General features: G+C 54.4%; 1 protein-coding gene across 1 annotated transcript in view; it reads right to left on the reverse strand.

The window, feature by feature from the left end:
• Positions 1-752, reverse strand: part of PYROXD2 (pyridine nucleotide-disulphide oxidoreductase domain 2) — a 35,579-nt gene that overhangs the window by 7,375 nt on the left and 27,452 nt on the right. Inside the window, exons 11-12 of the mRNA XM_006157359.2 lie at positions 277-349; positions 71-110 (exon numbers count right to left, since the gene is read on the reverse strand). Coding sequence (XP_006157421.1) covers positions 71-110; positions 277-349 — 113 coding nt within the window. The remainder of the gene's footprint in view (positions 1-70; positions 111-276; positions 350-752) is intronic.

The raw sequence follows: 752 nt of genomic DNA on the forward strand, positions 1-752 counted from the left end.
CAGGGGGTGGCCCTCACAGTTCAGGTGGATAGGGCACTGGTGATGAGGCAGTGGCTGGCCGCCGGGAGGGTTCGGGGCCGCCAGGAAGTCGGGCAGCCTGTCTACAGCCACTGAGGGACCAAAGCAGAGAGTCAAGTGCCAGCCCCTCGGGGTTGGAGGGTTTTGCCCCCCAGTTGCGGGGCAGGCTAGAGGCCAGGGGGTGGAGACCATGATTAGGTCAGCTGTTCCCAGATGTGGGACCTGTCACTCAGATCTGCCATCTGCTGTGCCTCTTACCGTTGATCTTGGTAACAGGAGACTGGCTGTCCAGCTGGGAGACTCTCTCCACGAAGGCCTCAGGAAGCCACTCCTAGGAGGAGAAGGCTCTGTGCAGGGCCCCAGGGAGGCTGCCTTCTTCCTTTGCCTCCAGAGTCCTCATCACCCTTCAGACTCAGCCAGAACCATCCCCTCTGTGAGGTCTTCCTGGATCACTTCCTGCTCAGCGCTAACCATTGTTCCTCTGAGCCCTGCCAGGAGTCCTGACCATAACGTAGCCCACACTACTTCCTGTCTGGGGCAGGGCCAGTGGTGAGCAGGCCTCTTTTCTCTTCTGTCCTGTAAGCCCTGGAAGTCTTGATTCTCTCAGAATTTCCCTAACAAGACGCTTTGTGCTGACACTTGCTGGAATTTATTTATTTTATTTTTATTTTATTATTATTATTATTATTTTTGGAGTTTTTTTTTTTTTTTTGCTTCAGGGTGCGTGTGCTTGC

The sequence above is a fragment of the Tupaia chinensis genome, unplaced genomic scaffold, assembly GCF_000334495.1.
Source record: "Tupaia chinensis unplaced genomic scaffold, TupChi_1.0 Scaffold000539_1, whole genome shotgun sequence".
In the NCBI taxonomy this organism is placed as follows: domain Eukaryota; kingdom Metazoa; phylum Chordata; class Mammalia; order Scandentia; family Tupaiidae; genus Tupaia; species Tupaia belangeri.